This window comes from Coffea arabica, chromosome 2e (genome assembly GCF_036785885.1).
Source record: "Coffea arabica cultivar ET-39 chromosome 2e, Coffea Arabica ET-39 HiFi, whole genome shotgun sequence".
NCBI classification, from domain to species: Eukaryota; Viridiplantae; Streptophyta; class Magnoliopsida; order Gentianales; family Rubiaceae; genus Coffea; species Coffea arabica.
Window position 1 is genome coordinate 267,665 of NC_092313.1, and position 20,941 is coordinate 288,605.

Sequence of the window (20,941 nt, forward strand, 5' to 3'; positions counted from 1 at the left end):
TTTGCATCTCGAAAGATTATTTATCATGTTGATTCTTGTTTACTTTAATGAAAAAGAAACGGCATTGAATGAAATGAGCATAAAATGACGTCTAGATCAGTTATGTAGCTAGGGTCGGTTTATTTATTACACCAAGAGGGGGATAAAACTGTGAATGAGAAAGGTCACAAGAACATTCAAACAAATCAAATCCCTTTTTTTCTCGAGTGATCGCAAGGATCATTTTGATACTAGTGATGGTGACTGCCATGATCTTGAACATATCGCAGCCCACAATACTTGCACACGGCTGGCTCCTCCTTGTCAAGACATATAAATTCAATCGGATGCCCAAGCGCAGGGTTGCTGTCTGCATCCAGATAAACGATGAATTAGAATAATCAATAGTTGAAAAGATACCAAAGATCAATAGCTGTTTAACTTTTCCATCCCAACCCAATACTTTGCTGAATGGAAATCAATGCTTTGACGAACAGTCTCAAAAGGAAAGATTTGGATAATAAAAACAGACTGACCTCCTTCACAAGCAACAATCCTGCCTTCAACCTTAATAGGGGGGACTTCATTGATCAACTGCATGGGAGATTTCTGAGTTGTATCCTGGACAAGGACCAGCGAGAAAAGTAAGCATATGCACCAGTAATTCGAAAGTACAAATACCAGTTAAGTAACAATACCCTACATGAGCATATGCCAATTGCCATCACAAGAGCCACTTACGAGCTAAGAATGTTTAGTAACAAAAAGGGCCAAAAAAATACGCCCTCAAATACAGCCCATATAGAAAGGAAGCTTGAAAAATAAATATTCTGGCCTTATCGTGAATTGTCATAACCAGAAAAATATCAGAAACTCCAAGTAAATGTCCAGTGTAATATTTGCAGGTTTGCAGTCCAATAAGAGGCATGCATTCACGCAAATAGTAACGATAACAAGAAGTAGCATGATCATTTCTTCCTATCCTTCCCATGATCCGAGATTACAAGAGGACTCTACATATATCACTAGATTGCAATCCAGGTTAAAAAATACAATGGCTACGTTTTCTTGAAACAACTTGGCATTTTCCATCTTAGGAGAACTTTGCAATTTCCATTTCCACCACCCTGCTAAAATACTTCTTTTACAACCCCATTTGACAATATTATAATGTTTTGATGTCATGTCTAGAATCCACGTTGACTACCATAAGTTCCACAAAGTATCAAAACTACACCCGAAATTGCCAGAGTATTATAGATTGCCTTGTCATTAGTGTTGTAACAGATCCAGGAAAAAAAGGTTTGAAAAAGAAAAGAACAGGGTAAAGGATTATTCATATGCCCCAATAACTGAACTAAATTGGAATGCACAGACGGAGACATTATTTGGTTCAGCTTCTCTGAGGAAAGCTTTGTCAAAGAGCTAGGATTGAGGACTTTTTCAGCCTGAAAAGAAGCACAAAAGGTTGATAAGTTAACCTTTCTCAGAAAGATGGAGAAGTCCCTATTGAGGCATGGGTTGGCAGTGAGGCTTATTCCCATGGATACAAAGGCTCAATTTTTTCTGCAGCTTGTAAACAAGTGTTTTGACCTCATAACACATGCCGAATGAAAAGATTGTTTACCAAGACTAGTAAATGCAGATGACTATAAGCCCCAAGGGAAGAAAACAAATACAAGACTTGAATGAAACAACCTCTTGCAAATTAAGTCCTGAGAAGAGTTGTATTATCGGTAGGACAGCATTACAGAAATTCAAGTTATCTGATCCAACAAGCAACTGGAAGTTAGAAGACGGTCAAGAAAGCAAACAACTTGTTTGTAGCCTTGTCTTTCAATAATGAAATGCTCAGAAGATACATAAGCTTGCCAGTTCCTGTGTTAAGCATCATGTGCAATGAAGGAGAAAGGAAAGTTTTTGGACAACATAGCTTTGAACTGGAGAAGAATGTAAGAAAACGGAAACGAATATAGTTTCTGTTATTCTTCTGCCCGACCTTAGTTCATGAAACTCGTAGTGGTGATGTTTACCATCCAATTTCATTCCTTTCACACCCATAATAGATGAGACAATTTTTAATACCACCGTCACATCGATTTTGGACCATTTGAGCAACTAATCCCTCCATAAAATTACGGGCAAAAAAAATAAAAAGGAACAATTAGACATTGGGCCTTCGCTTCTGAATTAACATACTGCTAGTATGTCATGGAGAGGGAAAAAAAAATTGCAATTCATACCAAGCAGTAGCAGGAGATAGGAAGGAAGGATTGAATTAGGGATCTTTAAAACGTATATATGCTATTTCAAGTACATAAATAAGTACGAATAGAATTCGAATTAAAAGCGGAGTCGTCACCTGCATCCATTTCTGAGTGTGGGTGGTGATGATCTCGCTGGTCACTGCGCCGCCGGCGGTCAGACTTCTCCGGCCAGAACCCACCAAATTGGAAGAGGACGAGGACGGTCGAGTTAGGACGCTTCTCACGAGATTGGAAGCCATGGCTGCTAATCCCTGCTTTCTTCCGAGAATCGCTGCTGCCATTTGTCTTCTGGAACTATTATTATTATTATTATTCAATTTTGCCCTAAGTACATCCGCATTCGAAGCACTCCTCCCGGAAAGTATTACCACAGCGGAGGAGACGCACAAAGCTCCAACCCCCGAGTCCTTTTCGCCGTAGACTAACCAACAAATTATTCAGATACTCCAATGGATTTTAGCTCGAACTTTGGTTCGTTAATTAATCAAATCAAATTTAAACACCATTTTGCATTTAATAATTTTTTAAACTCGGTTCAAGGTTAGCTTGATTGGTATAAATTAAAATACTCAAGCTACTCAAATTTGACTTTAATTCGATTGAATAAAAAAGTTCAGCTCTATAAAAGTTTATTTGAGTTTAGCTCGATTAAACCAAAGTTGCACACAGTTTCAATCTTCATAAAATAATCAAAGAATTTTGAGCACTAGAATATTCAGTTTGAGTATGGTGTTCGACTTGAGTTAACTCGTCTACCCCCTAAGAGTAATATATGCATTAATCATAAATACTAGCAATGAAATAATAATGTCTACATCCGGAATTAACTATTGAAGACGTAGTAACATATTTGTATGGTCTAGAGGCCCACCTCCAACTTTCCATACAATCCTAATTTCGGGGAAAAAAAATGAGTTACGTATCGAAATGACATGTTTGGCTTGATACCTAGTAGTACTAGTTCTCAGCCAATAAAAATATCTTAAATGAGGAGTTTCTTTATAAGTTCGTCGTTCCAACAACCCATGGAAGTTTCAAAATCCACACTACTCACAGTGGAGTGGAGGAGGACTCAAAAAAAGTTTTATAGCTTGAATGAATTGATGGAGAAGGCGTTTGTAGAGACGAGACTAGAGAGCCCACTTTATTTATAATCAAAAATTTGCCAAATCTCAATGGGAAATGCCATAGAGTGGCGGGAAGGTAAATCGTTGTACTTTGAATTACCTTCAAACAGAAACTTGTTAGTAGTTGTAGTTGGAACTTGGAAGAACAGCTCCTTGCCAGCGCACTCGAAGGATTTCCAGAAACCTTTGATAAAATGTTTGCATAGGTAACAACAGCATGGGGCTATTTGAGTGTGAAATTAAAAAGGGAATTCCGCTAGTCTTCTTATAATCTGTTCATTTTCATGATCTATATACGTTTAACGGACTCGTATGTTATCTTTTTCTCACGGGCCCGAGTGCTTCTGCTGCAGTCTTGTACTAATATTAAAGATCATCCATCCAAGAATCTGAAATAATAAATAAAATTCATCAGCGATTGAAGTGCCCCGGCCCCAATAAAAGTGGGGGAAAACAAGCGATTGAAACAAATGGCAGGGGGATCGGGTGTCGCTTCAAATCCATCAACACACCCTTCCTCTCACCAAGCTGCTCCCAAAATCCTATTAGCCAAGCCTGGTCTTGTTGCCGCCGGCAAATTTAGCCGAGCGGTTGTCGGCCCCGGCGGTACCGCCGAAGATGATTCACCAGCGGCGCTTCGATCTCGCCTTCCGTCCATCGGATCTCTTAATCTCCTCTCCGATTCTTGGGATTTCAACCCCGACAGATTCCTTCCAGTAAGATACCAACTCTACTCACCCTTTCTACTGTTATCGTCCTTCAAAAATAAATAATAATAAAAAAAAAGCGGCTAAGTTTTTCATCTATACAAGATATATATAGGCAAAAATTCTTTTGCTTTTTTTTTTTTTCCTTTTTTCTGTTCGTTCGGGGCTTTCTCACACCCAAAAGGGGAAAACCAAAAAAAAAATTTAATCTTTTTTCGCAGTTTCTGACTGACAATACTGATTTTACGGTGGTTGGAGTAATCGGTCCTCCTGGTGCTGGCAAGTCCACCATCTTGAACGAAATATATGGATATGATCCTACCTCACCCGGTACTCATCATCCACCCTTTTACTTGCTCTGTATTCTGTTACTCGTCGTCAACTTTATGCTGATGAACAAGTGATGGTGGCCATCTCAGGAATGCTGCCTCCATTTGCAATTGAAACTGAAGAAACTAAGGCAATGGCAAAGCACTGCACTCTTGGGATTGAACCCCGAATCTCCTCCGAACGTATCATACTTCTTGATACTCAGGTCCGCTACTTTTAACACCCACCATTTCCCTCTTTTCTGCCTTCACTAGTTTTTCTCTTTTTAACAATTAGATTAGAAGAAAATTTTAGATAGGATATCCACTATAACTTGCCAAGTAAGATAGGAGGGGAGGTTATAGTTAGACAAGTTTTCCAAATCATTATAATATTTCTCTTTTGACTTTTTTCTACTCGCTTTGCTAATATCTTTCCATACTCAGATACTTAATGATCCATCAGTCAAGAATCTTCTTGTGTTCTCCAGTTTGGTGCCATAGAATCATTAAATGTTACGTTTACATATTTTACAACTAAAGTTTTTTAAGTGGTGCATAGCTGGTTGGTAGCACAGTCTGACTGTTGTTTCTCCATTCTCTAATTAGTCCTTGTGCTGTACAGCCTGTGTTTAGTCCTTCTGTTTTGGCCGAGATGATTAGACCTGATGGCTCATCTACGATCTCTGTGATAAGTGGTGAATCACTATCTGCTGAATTAGCTCAAGAACTGATGACCGTTCAGGTAACTCTGAGACATCAAGTAGTAGTCTTAGTTTAAATAAACGTAATTGAGACATAATGTTCCTATCTTAATTTTGATGCCAAGATATAGTGTAAGATTGAATCGATAATTACACTACCAGTTTTGAAGTTTAAACAAAAAAAAAAAAGTCTAAGCAATTTTTCTTTTTCCTGTCGGTGCTGCAAGGAATCTTTCTAGCTTGGTGTTTTTCTTGCATCAGTTTGTCACATTATCCTGGTGGTATCTGAGGGAGTTCATGATCTTAGCATGTGGCGCTTAATGTCAACGGTATCCTTCTTTCTCTTTCTATTTTGGAATGTTGCTTGCGCTTAATCTTGTTCCGATTGGAGCATTGCTTTCTAAATATCTGAAGCTTATGTTTGCTGAGCACTTTTGGTAGTTTGCTAGATTCTTTATTGAGAAAATGACTTTTGAATATACAAAACCTTGAACATTGTCTACTATTCTAGTTCCTACCTTTTAGAGTACACTCTTGAAAGGTTGCCCCCATTTTAGAATATAGTCTGAACATTTCTGGAAGTTTTTCAGTGGTAGGAACTTGTTCATTATTGCGATTAAAATATCTGAAATGCATCTGAACTTCGCTATTTGACCATATATGTTAATATAATGTTGGAGGGGCATGTGTACGGAAGTGAAGTTGGTATTCTGTATTTTCTCTTATACCAAATTGCAATAGTTGTTTGCAGAGAGAAAGCGAACTGGAGGCAAATTTATATTTAAAAAAAACGTTGGGTTTCCTACCTTTTATGCATTTGCCTTGGAAACTGTGAAGTCTGATCATCTTCCCACCTGGTTGAACATCATCATATCTTAGCTCTAGATGACCAGCTATGATCGTCAATCCTGCTATTAGGAACTGAGCTTTTCCTTTTCCTCGCTTACTTTTTCTTTTGTGTGAGCTGCATTTAACAAATTTATTTGCTTCATCAGATTTGGGAATCTAAATTTTTGCATTGGTATCATTTTAAAGAAATGGTTCATTTTTAATTGCAGGTGGACTTGTTGAAGCATGGTATACCTGATCCGTCTTCAGTGTCCTTTTCGCATCCGCATGGCTCTAGTCTGATCTCTGAAAAAGAAAACAAAGATAAAATTCTGGAAGTGGGAAAAGAGTATATGGCAGCGCCAGTTTTTGTGCAAACAAAGTGAGTTTGTTTTACATCAAAGTTGTTTTCCAAAGGGAAGCTTTATGGAAAGAATTATCCTGTTTGGGGCTAGTTAGTACTTAATTTCATTGCTAAATTTATGCGTGAAACGAGGTTATGGAGATATCAGTGTAGTTGTCCTTAATCTAATTGCAGGATAGCCTATCATACAGCTTTACCAACAGAAAAGGAGGTGTCTGTGCCACCACCTCTTTTGCAGATTGTTTTTAACCTTTTCTCCTTTTCCATGCTTATTGGGTGTTGAAATTGAATGATAGCATGAGCTATTGTTTGTTATCACTTCATGTAGACTGCGTGACAAAGATGTTAATCCGCATAATGCTGCACAACTAAGGAAGGCACTTCAACAGTGTTTTAACCCATCATCTTTTGTGAGGCTTAAATGCCAAAATGCATCAAAGGAGAACAGCATTTCCGCAATCAAGAGTCAAAATGATGGCACAGATTCTGCAGCACTAAAATTGTTTCTAGTTCCAAGCAAGAATAGAGATGACTCCCCCTGGGCACAGTATGAAAGCTACATTTCTGTGATTTGGAAGTTAAGGGATGAGGTCTCTGTCTCTGTCTCTGTCTCTGTCTCTCTCTCGTGTATCATTTCTAAGGATGCAAAGCTAATATTGGTCTATTCTTTAGGTTCTATCCATGAGTGGCTCCTCGTTCTCGAGGACAGTGTCTGAGCGTGATTGGTTGAAGAATTCTGCTAAAATATGGGACATGATCAAGAATTCTGCCGTCATTGCAGACTACTGTAAAACGCTTCAAAGTTCGGGCATGTTTAGAAGGTAGCTATTTGATTCTTGCCGTCTTCGCTGAAGGTTCAGAGACCCATTTGTAGTTCATAGCTGGCTTCGCGCCGCGGACCACTTTTTAAGTTTTTTGCTGTAAAATCTGATGTTTCTTCTGTTAATTGATATGATTAAACACCTGTTCACAACAGCCCCATGGCTTATTTTATGGTGTTTGATTATACATTGCGGGAAGAATGGGGTGAATACGTCATCATGTGCGTGTCAATAAAATTTTTTGGCCAACAATTGCACGTCTTCCTCTGTGTCATACAAGTGATACAACCATCATCAAATGAGAATGTGCAGAAATGACATCTGAGATCTAAAGAAACATCGAGCATATTTCGATTGCAAATTTATCTCAAATAATATTTCGCTTGGATCGTAAACACATTTCTAAATTCACTTTTTTATATTTTCAATTACTTTTTATCTCACATACATCACATCACAAAAAAAGTATTACAATAATTATTCTAAATAATACTCTATCCCAACACACTCGATATCAACAGATGATCTGCAGGTGAAGACATAAAATGTTGAATAAAACTAAAGCGGGAAAGGAATCTATTTTCTAGTCTCTGATCTACCGGTGTTCTGCAAAGATCTAAGAAATGGTTACTCCTCCATGGCATCCTTTGAGGCTTGAGCTGCTCGTTTATCAGATTTTCTGTTCCTATCTGCAAAAGGCACCCCATACATTTTGAGTCAGTTAGAGCACAGACAGAGAAACAGAAACTTGAGTGTACTTTGCATATACGTTCAATTTGGCAACATTTCGAAACGGATCAACCAGCGGCCTATGGAAAAGAATCATGGGAACAGAAAAGCCAGTCGAAAAGTCTTCTTCTAACTAGATGAGATTTGTGTCTAGTAAAAGGAAAAAGTAAATTATGAGTCTGCAAAAGACGATGAGGAGCAAGAGCAACTAAGAAGCGAGGAGGAGCCGAACCGAGCCGACCTCTTTTCTTGAAGCGCCCTGCTTTATACTTTGGACTCTTCTTCATGTGAAAGTGAAACTTCTTAGGAGCCGCCTGCTTGTTGGCATCATCTTGGGAAGTTCCTGTTGCGAACGGTGGAATCCAAAGTAGTATTAATTAGAAAGTGATGAGAAGATCAACCCACCCCACGCCTTCCCCTTCCTTCCCTACTACGCTCTGTAATGATCTACGTTGTGTTAATTGGAAAAGTGATGAGATTTGTGTGGAAGCAGAGCTATATCATATCTCAAAGATTCTAAAGGAGGAATAATCAAAAGAAAAAGAAAAAAGAGAGGAATCATAACCTAACCTAACCTAAGGGCGTGAAATTGAAGACGAGAAAAAAAAAATAAATCCCAAAAACACAGTAGTATAATACATACCACCAGAACCATTATCATCATTATGAGCAACAGCCAACATCTCGACATCCTGCATAGCGGTGGTCAGAGCTGCTGCTGCCGCCTTTTGGTCCCTGCGCCATTTCTTGAAAAGTTTGCGCTTCCGCTTGCCTGAGATGGAAAGCGGTGGATGTTTGTGCTTCAGCTTTTTTGTTAGCGGGTCCCCCTGTACTGCCCTCTTCCGCTCTGCAATTGCAGCTCTCCTTTGCTTCTGAACCACGTTGAATTTTGCCATCTCTGATAACAACGAACCCAACAAAACCCCCTCCCACGCTGCGCCTGCCTGGCTCAACTTCAACCCTAGCTCCCTGCCCCGGACCCTTTAAAAGTCAGGTGTCGTAACTACTCAAACGCACTGGCACCCAAACCCGGTCCTTCAATATAATAACCGGTCAATTTAACCTTCCTTCTTTAGTATGTCACGCACGCTCTATCCCTACCCTTAATTTTACAATCTTACAAACTCTATTAATTTAAAAAGGTATTAGTTAGTCGATAAATTAATAATTTATTAATTTATGGAGTGTATTTATTTACAATTCAAAGAAACATTCATTTAATCAACTAAAGTTTTATTTTGTTTTGTTTCATAAAACTATAAATTATTATATTAATGAATTCATATTATATCTACTAGGTTCTTGAATATAAATCAATCAATAACTGATATCATTTTCCTATTACCAAAGAGGTCAAGAAGATTTAGAAATACTGCCGTATGATAAATGTCCACTCCCCTTTTACTAAATGAATATGAAAAATCAAATTAAAAATTAGAGATGAGATTCAAATTTTAAGAGAAACCAAAAATAATAGTCTCACATTTTAGAAAAATATGGTATGTTATTTTAGTGAATTATTAATTAATATTATGAATGGGATTAAAAAGTTATTGTCTTATTATTTTATCAAAATTATTAATTTAACTCATTAGTCCAAGTCAGAATCAAAAAAATTATTATTTAATAAATATTTATCAATTTATCAAGTATTAATTTATAAATGTTTTACTATACTAATTTGTAAAGCATTTTGATTGTTTGCTTTAACTCTTTCATTTTTTTTTTATATAAGCGTTGCTTTGGATTTTTTTTTTAATAGCAAAGAACGGATGAGATTTAAGATCTCAATCTTTTTAAAAAGATACGTTGTTAACTTTTTTGTTGTTTCCCAATAAAAAAATTTTAAAAAATCGTTTCCTTCTTCCTTATAAAATACAAATTTTTGATTAATCCCCCAACAACAGATTTTTTTTTTTTTCCGTTTGAATGGGGAAAAGAAGTAGTGAGATGTACATTTATGAAGGGTTATTATCACTTTACCCCCTTAATATTTGGTACTACTATCAATTTCCCCCTTAACGTTATATTTTAATCACTTTATCCCTAAAACTAACGGTCAAACATAACGGAATTTGTTAATTAAAGTGAAAAGACATGTTTAACCCTTAAAATTATTATCGCTTTACCCCCAATAAAATATAGTCTCATTATCAGTTTACCCCCCAAAGTTATTTTTTAGACAATTTATCCTACCATTAAACCAATTTAATAAGTTAAAAAACTTTAGAAGAAAATACCCTCCTCTTTGCATAATAAAAATAATAAAAAAATTTAGAGTGACTCTTCTCCTTTTTAGTTTTAAGAAAAAAAAAAGTTAAAGTATTAATTTATTTCTTCTTGGCAATTTTATTAATATTGAAAAAAATATAGAAAGATGGAGAGGGGGAGAGGAAGAGGGAGAGTTCAATTCTTTTTTAAAAAATTACAAATAAAAAAGAATTAAATACTTTTATTTTTTAAAATTATTTCACTTTTTTATTTACCACCAAATTCCAATTTTAATCTTGATAACCTTAAAGTAATACGATAATGTTAGACTTTTCTTTATTTTTTTTTCTGCAAAATCTAACTTTTTGTCTCCTTCTTTCCTATCTCTTTTTCTTTTCCTAGTATAATAAATGTAAAAAAAAAAAAAAGAAATTTGAGAAAACCCTTTATTTTTATGTTTTTCGATCTATTAAAGTAAAAAAAAAAAGAATAATCATTCCAAAATTTTTATTTTAAATTATATATAAAAAAAGGTAAATATATTTAAAATTTTTTGAACATACTAGTTAGATTAACGATGAGGTAAAATGCCTAAAAAATAATATTAGAAACTAAACTGATTGTATCACTATAATCTAAATGAATAAAGTGATAATAATAATGTAGTAATGCTATAAAATAAAGGGTATTTTTGTCCAAAATTTTTTAACATATTGAGTTGAATTACTTATGAGGGCAAAGTGACTAAAAGATAACGTTAGGCTGTAAATTGATGATAGCAGTGATATAGTTTCAAGGTAAAGTGATAATAACCCATTTATGAATTCAGAAGTGGGAATGATCAGATTCAGGCATTCAGCCAGCCCTACAATCAATGGAAAATTCGACTCGACGGCCACATTAAGGGCATAGTACGTGGGGTCAAGAACGTCGCAACAACAAATAATTGATGAGTGTTAGGATGCAACGATCTCTGAAGTCTGACTGCTTCGGCAAGTCATGGGTTTTTTTTTTTTTTTAAAAAAAAAATTCAATTCCAGTTTGCTTCTTAAATTGAATTGGAATCTCATATTCATTGAACAGACACAAGTCACATAGTTTAATTTAAATTTTGTTGGATGGTTGAAAGAAAAAAAAAAAAAAAGGTTTTCAAGTACTCCAACTGCTCCAGCGGAGGAACCGACAAGAATAGGAGGAGGACTCCGACTCACCACCCGGCAGGCACCAGAAATTAATATCCTTCCTAATTATCAGACCTGCAGGCGGCATGAGCATGACGGCCGTCGTCCGGCGGCACCCAGTCTCCCCGCTACCATACCACCGACAGCCGACAGCTGACAGCTGACAGCCCCTTCTTTCAATTCCATCTTCCAAGGAAGGACGGACGAAGATTCTCTAGAGACACACAGTTCTGTTTTATTATCAAGTCAAACCCGCACGGGTGGAGAGGGGAGGGGCCAATACAGAGAGACAGTCCCTTTGCTTGCTTGCTTGCTTGGTCAGTTGATGGATGCTTCCTTTACCCTCTTCGTCCGTCCGTCCCCACTTTCATTTCTTACTAGTCTTATTCATCACAAAACAAAATAGAGACTTAGTATTAATTATTATTATTATTAGTGAAAGCAGCTCTATTAAGAAGCCAATCCCCTCAAACTTGCCATGGAAGCCTCCTCCTCCTCCTCCTCTGTCATTATGGCCGCCGCCTCCTCCTCCTCCTCTTCTTCTTCCTGCTTCGCTTGTTGTTTCCGATTCATCAAACTCAGGCGCAAACGCTGCTTAGAAAGAGTAGCTGATGTCACCAGTACTAGTGCTACCAGCATTACTGCTTCCCGTTCCCAAGGAGAAGAGGCACAACGAAAGCAAGGTCTTCATCAAAATCATCCTCGTCAATTCAGTTGGGATGAATTGGAAAGGTTCAGCTCCAATTTCTCGCGGGTGGTTGGATCCGGAGGCTTCAGCACCGTTTATCTCTCCCAATTCCCGGATTCAAGCCTTGGGGCAATTAAGATGATCCACGGCGCCACCAGCAGCCAGCGTCTTCATCGGGTTTTTAAGCAGGAGCTGGACATTCTCCTCCGCCTCCGACACGATAACATCGTCAAGCTTCTTGGCTACTCTGATCATCCAGGTACGTCGTAAACCTCCCCCTCTCCTCCAGATACTAATGCTGATAGCAGCGTCATTGTAGAAAATATTAATTCAAAAGAATATGTTTCGACGGACTTACCATTATTACTTGTGCAGAAATATCAAGGTTTTTTTTTTTTTTTTTGGCGCAGAAGAAAGCATTTTGGTGTTTGAGTATGTTCCCAACGGGAATTTGCAAGACAAACTCCATACAGCTAAAACAAGAAGAGGAGGAAAAACAGGAGCAGGAGCAGATGGAGATGAGGAGGAGGAGGAGGAGAGTGGGCTTTCGTGGAACAGCCGCATCAAAATAGCATTTCAACTTGCCCAGGCCTTGGAATATCTCCACCACAAGTGTCCCTTACAGATAGTTCATGGGGACATCAAAGCTTCTAACATTCTCTTAGACCGCCACCTCAACTGTAAACTCTGCGATTTCGGATCCGCCAAGATGGGATTCGCTTCCTCGGTGCTCCCGCCCTTTTCTTCATCTTCTTCTGCAATGAGCAGCAGCAGCAGCAGCAGAATGATGCTTGGGTCTCCCGGTTACGCCGATCCTCACTACCTCAGGACAGGGATCGCCTCCAAAAAGAACGACGTGTATAGCTTCGGAGTTATCCTTCTGCAACTCATAACGGGGAGGGAGGCCCTCTGCTCCCGCACCGGCCACAAGTTGACTTCCATCGCTGCACCCGCGTTGAGGGATCCATCGAAGCTACCCCAGTTGCTGGATCCACGTCTTCTCCGAGGCGACGATCCTGAATTGTTGGAACAAGTCAAGGTCATGGCTTCCATTTCAGCAATGTGCCTTTGCGATTCTCCCGCCCTTAGGCCTTCAGCTTCCGATATTCTCAATGCCATCGCCACCAATATTCCCTCCTTTCCATTTCCTAGTTCCTATTACTACTCCTCCTCCTCCTCCTAGTGATGCAACGCCTAACAAGTTTTAATACACCTCCTACATGACACTTCCAAGTCCCATACCATACTAGGATTTCATTTCTTCTGTCTTACCCCAACAATTTTTCCTCTTTCTTTTTGTTTTTTTGGGGTTGGGGAAGAGCAAAACACTCAGGTGGCGCGCCACTACTACTTAGATTGCACATTAAGCACTCTTGTTAGGAATAACATTAGGCTCAATGGTATGTACAGTATATTGCTCAAGCGTTTTTACCGCAAGAGGGACTGGGTTGTTTTCGGAGCCTCACCTGGAATCAATCACTTGATTTACTGCACTCGACGCTTCCATTTTTGACAAACGCTTCTTCGCTTCTCCCTTTTTCTGGGTTGTGGTGGTCTGGATTTTATGGATCCGACCACGTGAAATTCCAATATCTCAGGCTTGCTTTTATACGGTTTGAAGACATGCTATATAGTGCCACCGATCTCCATACCTTAGCAGTATGGAGGAAAGGTTGCATGGATTCAAAATTTCAGAGTGGAGTGATCTTAGGATTGGGACAATGTAAGTACCACATCAAGCCAATAATTGATAGTACATCCATTTTTTTTTTTGTCGGTAAAAATAATAATAATTTCAATATCTTACGCGTAACATGTAATACATCCAAGTACCTAGCTCAACTCTCATTCATTCAAATACACCCACACATAGCATAGCAGCAGCTGCTTCTTCCATCTTTGGCATCACTTATCTGAATCCTACTTCTACTGAGAGTTAAAGATAAATATATATACGTCACCACCACGCGTGTACACAGATACAGACACAGGCACGAAGCTATTATATTATGTATCACATCACTGCTTTGTCAAGCAACCGAGCCTCAGGTTAGGCTGCAGAATGAATCCCTCCTATAAGAGTTTGGCCTCAATTTCCTCCAGAGTGAGTCCTTTTGTCTCCGGTACCACAAAGAAGATGAATATGACCGATAAAACAGCAATGCCTCCAAATATGAAAAACACAACGCCAGCTCCTACCAAATCCTGCAATGGCATTACACATTAAGATAAGATGAAAATGTCATTGCAAACTCTCCTTCCCATATAAAGGTTGTCTACGCAACTTCTTGCTGAAGAATACAAGCTTCAAGGAGAAATAGCCTTAGCAGAGATTGAAACACAAATTCCATCTCAAGCTCCTCGTTTTCGTTTCACGATTAAAGTTTCTTTAGTTCCACATTTCTATAGTTTTCACTAGATTCACAAGAATTTTAGTAAATTAATCCTCAAGATAATAGCAATTTTGAGAATTCACCAGTCATTTCCCCAGCAACAAAGCAGGAAAAAAAAAAAAAAAATTTTCTGGAAGCATCTAGCCAACGACTAGTACATGCAACACTGCACACGTATATGGTCCAAATTTCATGATATTATGTATCAAAAGGCAAAAAGGTAGGGTAATATCTGTAACACTACCATCTTATCTTGATCTTCTACATGGATAGGTTCACTACAAAATTAGGCAATAGAATGAACAATTTGCAAACCTTACCTGGAAAGTTTGATCTGTTAAAGATATTGACCCCCTCCCGCACACACAAGCACCCCACCCCACCACCCCCCCCCCCCCCCCCGCACCACCAAAAAAAAAAGTGCTGCACAATCATTGACATGCATTTTTTGTGGAAAAACGTAAGAACAAACATATACGAATTTGTATTAGAAGTGAATTCTGCAGAAAAATGGTTTGTTTTGAGAACTTTTCAGTTTCACCCAGCATCAGCAGCATCCGAAAGGAACTTATGAACACCATATTGCAGGTTCATGACATGTATCAAAACAATCCGTAATGACATGATCATAAGAGAAGCCAGAAACAAAAGCTAGTAATTTTCAATATCTACAGTCCAACACAAGGTAAAACGTTTTGCACCTCGAGAGGAGAAAATGCAAATGTCACCAGTGCATTTGCGCCGAAATTCACCAGAACTGCTATACTCAATCCTCGCCCTCTTGAGCGTAAAGGGAAAATCTCTGAAATCATTAACCAACCTATTGGACCAAATGATAACTGCAAAATGAGGATATAAATCAATACACATTTGCCAAGCAGAGACTACATGGTAGAACTACAATAAACATTGTGGTCACCACTGATACAATAAAAGTTAAAGCCATTAAAGGAAAAATGTGACACCCATTGATATTGACTACATGTAAGAAAGTAACAAAATTATTCCATGAAGTAAGTGATGCTAAAACTAAATCAAATAGCTGCACCAACTTTTCACATCTAACTTCACAATTCTCCGTTTATCTGGACCGAAAGAGAAGCGGGATGCAAGCTCATCCTATAATGTTCATTCGATTTGCAGTGAAATTATAGGGAATTCCAAGTTGAGCCTCAAGGCTTAGCTCAGTCCACATCCTCAGAAGAAATAAATTTTCAAAATGTTAATTACAATCTGAATACCAATGATTTGCCAGTCAACAGCTTTTTTATATACCTGATAGCATCCGACATACAACAGCAGCCCAACAACAGCCACGGCAGGTACATCATCCAAGAATGTGTAATATGATCCCAAAAGAAAGAGGGATATTACCTATCATACAGTATGGATCATAAATATTTTTTTGGAGCTTCAAGGAATGTAAATGGTGATAGGAAGTACATGTTATAAAACCAACAGAAAACTGCATTAACAGTTATATCAAACAAGCAACCATGCTCAGAACCGAGAGATCATATGAAAGACACCTCAAGTAGAAAAGACTGTTACCATTCCAGAGACACCACCAAGTAGCAGAGGTCTTCTACCAACTCTATCAATCACCAGTACAGCTACTGCAGTCATAATTAGCTGCAGATAGTATGAGCACATTAGTTTGACCCAGAAAGAGACAAAACTGACACCAGGTTCTCATTGACTGACAAGCTTAATGCGAAAACCTTGACTCTTGCACTCAACATTGAAAAACTAAAGCAGCTTGTTTTCAACAAGGCGGCATCTGGTTGTAAATGTGGAAAATGAAATCACAATGGAAGTTGCTCAGTTTAAAAGGAAATTTAACAATAGGACAGATGCAAACATTAAAAACAAGTATACAACCATTGAAAGGAGGGAACACGTAGCAATCATGCATAAATCATAAAGGGGAAGGAACATGCATGCCAAGAGAGTCCACCTTCAACAATGCCAGATATATTGAGGCCGTCGTAGCATCAGATGCAGCAGAAAACCCTGCAGTCTTTCAAACCATACCAGGTAAGCACAGTGGGGAAGAAGCAAATTGACATTAGAAATAAATTCATAAATAAATAAATATGTGCGTGTGTGTGTGTGCGCGCATATACATGAAATTAAGCATTAATATCATGTCAAAGAGAACGGGCACATATTATGTGCTAGTCTTATTGAATTCAATTGTTGTACCTCAAAAATAGTGGCAGCATAGTACAGAACACTAGGTTGTCCCGTAATCTGCCATTAAAAGAGTTAAGATATTAGGAATAATTCCAGAATAAAAGCTCCGGTAAAGTAAGAGAGAACCATTACTAAGAAGAATACCTGTTGGAACAAGACTAATCCAGCACCGATTGAAAGAGCTTTCAAGCATTTCCCCTGGAACATCTCCGCTATTGTAGCTTCTTTCTCTTCACTAAGTTGAGAAAGCTCAGACAGAATTTCATCCACTTGCTGAGAAGCCGAATCCCCAATAGCCCTTCCTCTAAGCCAGCACAAGCTACTTATAGCAATTTCTCTTAAATCATGCAATTTCCCCTTGCCCTGTATGGCTCTTAGCAGAATCCATCTTGGTGATGCAGGCAACCACCACATTCCAATAGCCATTATAAGAGCCAAAGGGATACTAACCCCATACATGTAACGCCATCCAGAAATTGCTTCAACCAAGAGGCTACCAACAACATAACCAAACTGAAACATATTGCATCAATCAGCATTAGAAATCCCAAAGCATCATGGAATGTACCACTGATATGAGAAAGAATATAACTAAACCTTATATTACATCACAAGCACATGGAGCATAACCTATAGCTTCTAATAAGCCTTGCTCAGCGATGTTCAATACTTACCAGCATTCCCATGACTATGAAGAACTCTTTCAGAGAAATGAGTCGTCCCCGTATCTGGCTTGGAGCTGTTTCAGCAATGTACATTGGGGCAGCATGCATGGCCTACCAAAAGATAGGGAAGAAAACAAGAATCCAAAAGTGAGCTGAATTTTGAAGATTGTTTGTCATCCAGTAGACCAATAATAAAAATTCTGCGGATTGCAGGAAATGCTCTGAATGACATATACAACAACATAAAAATTAACTACCCTGACTCCCTGAGAATTTACTGTAGACGACATGTCTGGTGTTGTTTGCTCGTAAGTAATGCTTTCTTACTACAAGTACAATGTAGGGATATCCAATTGCAATATCAATGAAAGTACAACTCGGAAGCAACTCTTATGAATGAGGAAAGGACGCATCTTACCAAACCGATTCCAATGCCATACACGAGCCTTCCAATGACCAAGACAACAAAGTTGGGTGCCAATGCTGTGACTAAAGCTCCCAAAAGATACAATAATGAAGAAAATATCAACTCCCTTCTTCTTCCTAAGATGGAAAAAATGACTAGTGAGTTAATAAAGAGAGAAATTGAATGAGCAAATAAACATTTCATCCTACACACGGACAGAGAGAACTGACCTAGGAAGTCAGCAACATTAAAAGCCAAAACAGAGCCAGCCAATGCACCATACAGGGAGCCACTAGTCTAAAACAGACAGCAGGCAGCTCAGAGCATTAAATGATAAGATGTCATGTCTTCGTAGGCAGAAAATCCTGAGGAAATTAGCTATAAAGCACAAAAGACACGATGGTGACAAGAAGAGAAGTGAGCTTACTATGAGGCCAACTTCCACAGAAGACAAATCATACCATGAAATTCCGCTTAAAGAGGGCGACTGCACAAGAGGAAGGAATTGGCCGATTAAAAGTTCAGCTAGATTTGTTGGAGCAAGATAAAATCATTTGGAAACTCAGTCCAGCTTTCAGTATCAGAAGCGATGTGGGAGCCATAAAACAAGGAACATCTCAATCTCATAAAAGAAGAAGCACTAGTGGATAATGCAACAGGGCAACAGCACACCCCCACCCCCCAAAAAAAACAAAAAAAAAAAGGAATCGTGACATGGGCACATTGAAATCCATTGTAATCTGGAGCATGGTGTATCTGAGAAAGAGAAGGAAAAGGAAGAATAACCTGTATAGATATTGTAGCAGATGATGTGGCACCAATATCATAGCCATATAGCAATCCTCCAAAAGCTGGGAACAGAAACCTGAAATGATGAGGTGTGTTTGAGCATGAGTTGTAAAGGAAAAAGAACAAGAGTCCATAACCATGGAGATGGAGAATCAACTAGGAGGCAAAACCTTAGAACGTGGAGGTGATTCAAGTACAATAAGGAGTTGACAAAATTGTACATTGAGAAAAGGGGAGAGGAAGAGAAGTGGGTTTGTAGAGACGGACTTTCTTAAAACTATCAAAGGCTTTCTTTTAACTCAGAAATTCTAAGTAATACAGTTGCAGGTAGGAAAATCTTTAAGAAGTCATTAATATATAGTAACATAAACGCTAGAAGAAGTAGGTAAGGTAGTGGTACTGACGGAAGGATTGCAGCAAGTACGGAATAATTGTCGCATTGGAGGCGTTGTTGCTGTTGTTCCCCATTCTGATGCAGCAGAAGATGCTCTTCTTCTGGTGCACCGTCGTCAATCTCGCCACCACCGCCCTTACATCATTCACATCTTTTTGGTCAGTATTCTTTAATTTTTAAATTATTCTTTCTAAGGCGGGGGAAAAAAGAAAGTGAAAAGAAGAAGAAGAAGAAGAAGAATGGAGCAAATATGAAAGAGGAGGAGGAGGATGATGATGGACCTTTGTGAAGAGGGAGGCAGTAGTAGGAGGTTGGTGTGGATGATCATAAGGAGCCATGGACTCTCGATTGATTGACTGACTGACTTTTACAAAGCAGATTAAAGTAAAAATGTGGGGTTTTGGAGAAGACGGAGGGATTATAGAGGAGACGACCTTCTCTCTCCCGTTGCTTTGGACTCTTTTTTCACGTCACCTGATTAATTTGAGTCGGAGTCGCTGCTGCTTCTTGTGGTGGGTACTTAATGCTAGGCTGGCTGGTTGGTTGGTGGGTAGCGGTCTCCATCCCGGCTACGTTGCCTCACTACTGCTGCTCATATTCTACAATTCTTGCACTTTTTATTTTGTTACTGCCACTGGACTGGACTAGTAGCTCCGGTATTTTGCACTGCTGGAATACTTCCTACTGCATTTCGTATTTTATTATTCGCTGCTACTACTGAACAAGCAAACGTGACTTTCAACCACTCGCAGGAGGAATGAAATCGAGCTTTAAAAAAAATAATTAATTAATAATTTTACTTAGCAAATAATAAAATATTAAATACATATATAATTTTAATATTAAAAAATATATATATATATTATATTATAATATAATCGACTCAACTCAATGATTAACTAACGAATTGAATGTATTTGAACTTGAGTTCGATTTGATCAATTCAAACTCATTATTGACCAAATTCGAATCAAGTTTGAACACCAAACTCCTTGAAACCCTAATTGGTTGTGTTGAAACATACACGTCAATCAAATCCTCCGCCAATGCATTGCATCCTGCCCTATCTTCCACTCCAACTCACTCACTCAACCCTCCCTCATCCATCCATTTGCCATTTCACCGTAAGCGGCCAAGGCACCAGCGTTTCATTTGGTACAGATCTTTATTATTCCTTTTTTTTTTTTTTTTTTGCCCTTTTCTCACATAGCAATACCTCCCGCTTTTGCTTCCATGAAAACATCACCATGTCAATGTCTCCCAATAAACATCTTGCATCGCGATGGAATTTTCTTAGTAAGGTCATGTTTGATAATCTAATTCAACACTTAAATTTAATGAATTCAAACCATTCAATAACCAAAAATTGAACATCTGAATTAATTAAGTAATACTAAATTTCCTAAGTAAAATTTGCTTCCTAAATTAAGTGCTAAACTATTCACTTATCACTAAATATAATATACATTCAAATGTACTAGATTTAATACTTAACAATTCAATAACTTAATGGATTTAGATTTCAGACTTTAGTTTTATCAAACGCACTCTAAGACTACAAGAGGTGCTCCTTTCATTAAGTCGCTGCAGTATTGAAAATGTCAAAATCTTTCCGTCAACAAATCCCACCACCACAATTACAGCATCAAGCACGCCAATTCAACATGCAGAGGAGACGAGAAATCTCACCTTCTCCGGTTAGAGTATGTATAATTCAGTCTCGACAATCACCAATAACTAGGGATGGCAACGGGGCGAGGTTAGGACCATCCCTCGCCCCGCTGCCTACAAACTCCCCCCGCCCCATCCCTCGTCCCCCGCTCCCCTCGTCCCGCCCCGTTTCCCCCGCTGATGCCTCCACGGGGCTAATAAAAATTTGTTATATAATTTTATTATGGTTAAATTTTAGCAAATAATCAAGTATTAAAATATCAACACATCATCAAATTATTATTCATTGTAATTTTACAATTGAATCTTATAAAAAACAATCAAACAAAAATTATTTGAATACAATCCAACATGATGAAATAAATATAACTAAAGTAGTCAAGTTTTCACTTTTGGCACAAATACAATCACTAATTCATTATTGTGCTTGTGCTTTTTTTAAGAAAAAAATGTTATTGTATTAAGTGTAATTAGGGATTTAGTATAAATGTATTAATAAATTTAGAATAACCA

General features: G+C 38.2%; 5 protein-coding genes across 10 annotated transcripts; 2 read left to right on the top strand and 3 right to left on the bottom strand.

The window, feature by feature from the left end:
* Positions 1–64: 64 nt before the first annotated feature.
* Positions 65–2,956, bottom strand: LOC140036478 (NADH dehydrogenase [ubiquinone] iron-sulfur protein 6, mitochondrial-like). The gene is made up of 3 exons (XM_072077945.1): positions 2,342–2,956; positions 516–600; positions 65–349 (listed from the first exon to the last, which is right to left on the bottom strand). Exons 1-3 carry the CDS (start codon positions 2,525–2,527, stop codon positions 231–233), a joined length of 390 nt encoding a protein of 129 aa, XP_071934046.1. The 5' UTR covers positions 2,528–2,956; the 3' UTR covers positions 65–230.
* Positions 2,957–3,264: 308 nt separating this feature from the next.
* LOC140036477 (uncharacterized) lies at positions 3,265–7,259 on the top strand. Of its 2 annotated transcripts, none has more exons than XM_072077941.1 (9): positions 3,265–3,579; positions 3,727–4,089; positions 4,302–4,410; positions 4,500–4,615; positions 5,014–5,133; positions 5,332–5,421; positions 6,151–6,302; positions 6,613–6,874; positions 6,957–7,259. In XM_072077941.1, exons 2-9 carry the CDS (start codon positions 3,844–3,846, stop codon positions 7,107–7,109), a joined length of 1,248 nt encoding a protein of 415 aa, XP_071934042.1. In that variant the 5' UTR covers positions 3,265–3,579; positions 3,727–3,843; the 3' UTR covers positions 7,110–7,259. The 2 variants fall into 2 exon arrangements, with proteins under 2 accessions (XP_071934042.1, XP_071934043.1); XM_072077942.1 differs by having other exon boundaries at positions 3,265–3,449.
* A 245-nt stretch (positions 7,260–7,504) lies between these two features.
* Positions 7,505–8,868, bottom strand: LOC113724775 (uncharacterized). Of its 3 annotated transcripts, none has more exons than XM_027247654.2 (3): positions 8,478–8,868; positions 8,076–8,177; positions 7,505–7,794 (listed from the first exon to the last, which is right to left on the bottom strand). In XM_027247654.2, exons 1-3 carry the CDS (start codon positions 8,728–8,730, stop codon positions 7,733–7,735), a joined length of 417 nt encoding a protein of 138 aa, XP_027103455.2. In that variant the 5' UTR covers positions 8,731–8,868; the 3' UTR covers positions 7,505–7,732. The 3 variants fall into 3 exon arrangements, with proteins under 3 accessions (XP_027103455.2, XP_071934044.1, XP_071934045.1); XM_072077943.1 differs by having other exon boundaries at positions 8,067–8,177; positions 8,478–8,862; XM_072077944.1 differs by lacking the exon at positions 8,076–8,177 and having other exon boundaries at positions 8,478–8,862.
* A 2,547-nt stretch (positions 8,869–11,415) lies between these two features.
* Positions 11,416–13,351, top strand: LOC140036479 (probable receptor-like protein kinase At4g10390). 2 transcript variants are annotated; one of them, XM_072077950.1, is made up of 3 exons: positions 11,416–11,543; positions 11,672–12,173; positions 12,325–13,351. In XM_072077950.1, exons 2-3 carry the CDS (start codon positions 11,705–11,707, stop codon positions 13,095–13,097), a joined length of 1,242 nt encoding a protein of 413 aa, XP_071934051.1. In that variant the 5' UTR covers positions 11,416–11,543; positions 11,672–11,704; the 3' UTR covers positions 13,098–13,351. The 2 variants fall into 2 exon arrangements, with proteins under 2 accessions (XP_071934051.1, XP_071934050.1); XM_072077949.1 differs by having other exon boundaries at positions 11,420–11,543; positions 11,663–12,173.
* A 291-nt stretch (positions 13,352–13,642) lies between these two features.
* Positions 13,643–19,247, bottom strand: LOC113724777 (D-xylose-proton symporter-like 2). Of its 2 annotated transcripts, XM_027247655.2 has the most exons (14): positions 19,039–19,232; positions 18,768–18,892; positions 18,361–18,439; positions 18,002–18,061; positions 17,805–17,871; positions 17,587–17,711; positions 17,178–17,279; positions 16,648–17,016; positions 16,513–16,560; positions 16,265–16,327; positions 15,859–15,939; positions 15,583–15,681; positions 15,009–15,146; positions 13,643–14,119 (listed from the first exon to the last, which is right to left on the bottom strand). In XM_027247655.2, exons 1-14 carry the CDS (start codon positions 19,093–19,095, stop codon positions 13,988–13,990), a joined length of 1,545 nt encoding a protein of 514 aa, XP_027103456.2. In that variant the 5' UTR covers positions 19,096–19,232; the 3' UTR covers positions 13,643–13,987. The 2 variants fall into 2 exon arrangements, with proteins under 2 accessions (XP_027103456.2, XP_071934049.1); XM_072077948.1 differs by lacking the exon at positions 15,583–15,681 and having other exon boundaries at positions 19,039–19,247.
* Positions 19,248–20,941: the final 1,694 nt, after the last annotated feature.